General features: G+C 29.9%; 1 protein-coding gene across 1 annotated transcript in view; it reads left to right on the top strand.

Moving 5' to 3' along the window:
* Nucleotides 1-808: 808 nt before the first annotated feature.
* Nucleotides 809-2,288, top strand: part of LOC105622781 (lipase 3-like) — a 3,413-nt gene continuing 1,933 nt past the window's right edge. The window contains exons 1-2 of the mRNA XM_012204194.1: nt 809-961; nt 2,036-2,213. Of these exons, the coding sequence (XP_012059584.1) occupies nt 809-961; nt 2,036-2,213 (331 nt within the window). The remainder of the gene's footprint in view (nt 962-2,035; nt 2,214-2,288) is intronic.

The following is a 2,288-nucleotide window of genomic DNA, read 5'->3' as shown; positions in this document are numbered from 1 at the left end:
TATATATATATATATATATATATATATATATATATAAATACTCAATTTAGCGTATTCCACTCCACCTCCCAACCTATTTAGGAAAAAATTGATGGAGTGGACTCGCTTTGTGTGGAAAATTGACCGCTCCTTAATGGGAGAGAATGGGTGGAGTGTCTATGCATTTTTTTTCACTTTCGCGAACGTTTTACTACGATCTCATGACTAATATAGATGATAATGAAAGACTAAAAACTTTACATCAACATTTCGATAAAAAATGAAATTGTATTATTCGTTTTTAAAATAGCATTTTTTCCCATAAAAATCACAAGCCTTCTCTTAAAATATGGTATACATGTCTTTTCGTAATTAGTTTTGTTCACTGAAAAAATATCTGCGGAATTATTGAGGAAGCACCATTTCTGAACATTTACCATTGATTTTTTTTAAAATTGATTTTGCCATTATTTGTCCTCCTTTAAACTATACAATTTTTGCTTTTTTCTCATAGCTTGTTTTTCAAGATAGTTGCCAATTAAAACAATGAAACGCCCTATATGCACAGCATAATCATGTATCTTTTATATAACTTTTTTATCATCGTGTAGCTAATAATATAATGTGATTAATATTTTCTTTTCTGCATAAAAAAATGAAAAATTATCATCGTACTCCATATTAGAATTTAGTATTTCATAAAGAAAAAAATTGAAGTAGATCTCAGCTAATTATGCTGTTTTTTGATTTCTATTTTTAGTACAATTCTTTGATATCCTAGAAATCCCAACTATTTTCATCGACATTGAACCATTCGTCTAACTTTGTAATGCAAGTGTTCGTGCACTTTTTATTCTTTTGTGGCTTTCTTGACTATACAATAGCTGGGATACTTGATGTTCCGCAGAATGTATTTAAAAAAGTGCAAACGGACAAAGAACAATCAAACAATAGGTACATTTCTCCTCAAGGCAATCTCATAGTAAGTATATGACTGTTATAGGATGTTTTCCAGCACAACAGATGATATAGTGCTATTTCATTTGTGCGTTTTTGTTGTATGACAAATGTGTGCAAGACAGAGAAGTCCTCGGAACTCTCTATCCTCAATCAACAAATATGAAAAATTTGTCGGCCTGAGGCTGATATTATATTTGTCATGCAAAGCATTTCAAGCCTGGCTGCAAGAAAAAGAAATCAGAATCTCTCTATCCCATAGCCAATCAATAAACTTAAAATCTTTTCGCATGACAATGTAATACTAGCCTAACACAATTGAATTATAATATAGCTTTGTTGTTTGCCAATATTAAAAAAAGATAGAAATGATCAATGTTATATCATTGTCTCTTACTGGAAAATGCACCAACAATTATTCTGATAAAAATAAGAATTTTACTCGATTTTACCAGAAATATTGTATCAACCAGAATTCCAGTTATCTTAAAATTCCAATAAATTTAAAAAATTCTGATTCCGATTTCAATCAGAAATTTTTTCAGTACACATATAATGTTTCATATTATGTAAAAATGGTCAAATCTCCCAGCGATTTAGGAAAAGATACATATACATACATATATATGTATACATATCCTAGTTGTAAACTGTAGTCATTTTAACACCGACAGTTAGTCAGTTTGAATTACTAACGTGATCTATTTAAAATATAATAATGACAATCTATTTAATAATGTCATTTATTTACAACATCATACTTATTGACATAGAATAAATGATTATTTGACGACGTACTGGTAACGTTATTAGTGACAAATTAATAACATCATTCATTTATGCCGTACAAAAATAATGACATATTTTCAACGTTAGTTAATATGATCATATGTGATCTTATGTGACTGTTACGTCACTTTACGTCAGATTGCTTAAGAATGACCAATCAATTACACCAAATAATACCTTGTTTCCTGGGATATATTGTACAAATTTGGTTCAATTTTCGATTAAAAGTGTTTCTTCTGTATATCATTATTGATCTTTCTTCAAAACTAATAGCAGTATATTTTTTTGCACGTGCTTTTATTTTTTTCAGTTACAGATGATAAGAAAAGCAGGTTATCCTGTGGAAACTCACATAGTACAAACGGAGGATGGTTATCTTTTAACACTTCATCGTATTCCACGTCAAAATGGTGCACCCGTGCTACTGCAACATGGTCTTTTGACTAGCAGCGCCGATTTTCTTATTCTTGGCAAGGATAAAGGACTTGGTATGACATATTCAACACATAAGAATATTTCTCTTCCTAAAAGATTAGATTTCTATTTGACAATTATCAAGTTCT

This window comes from Atta cephalotes, assembly GCF_000143395.1.
Source record: "Atta cephalotes unplaced genomic scaffold scaffold00048, whole genome shotgun sequence".
NCBI lineage: Eukaryota > Metazoa > Arthropoda > Insecta > Hymenoptera > Formicidae > Atta > Atta cephalotes.
Note: the sequence above shows the minus strand (reverse complement) of the source record. Positions and strands in the feature narration are given on the sequence as shown.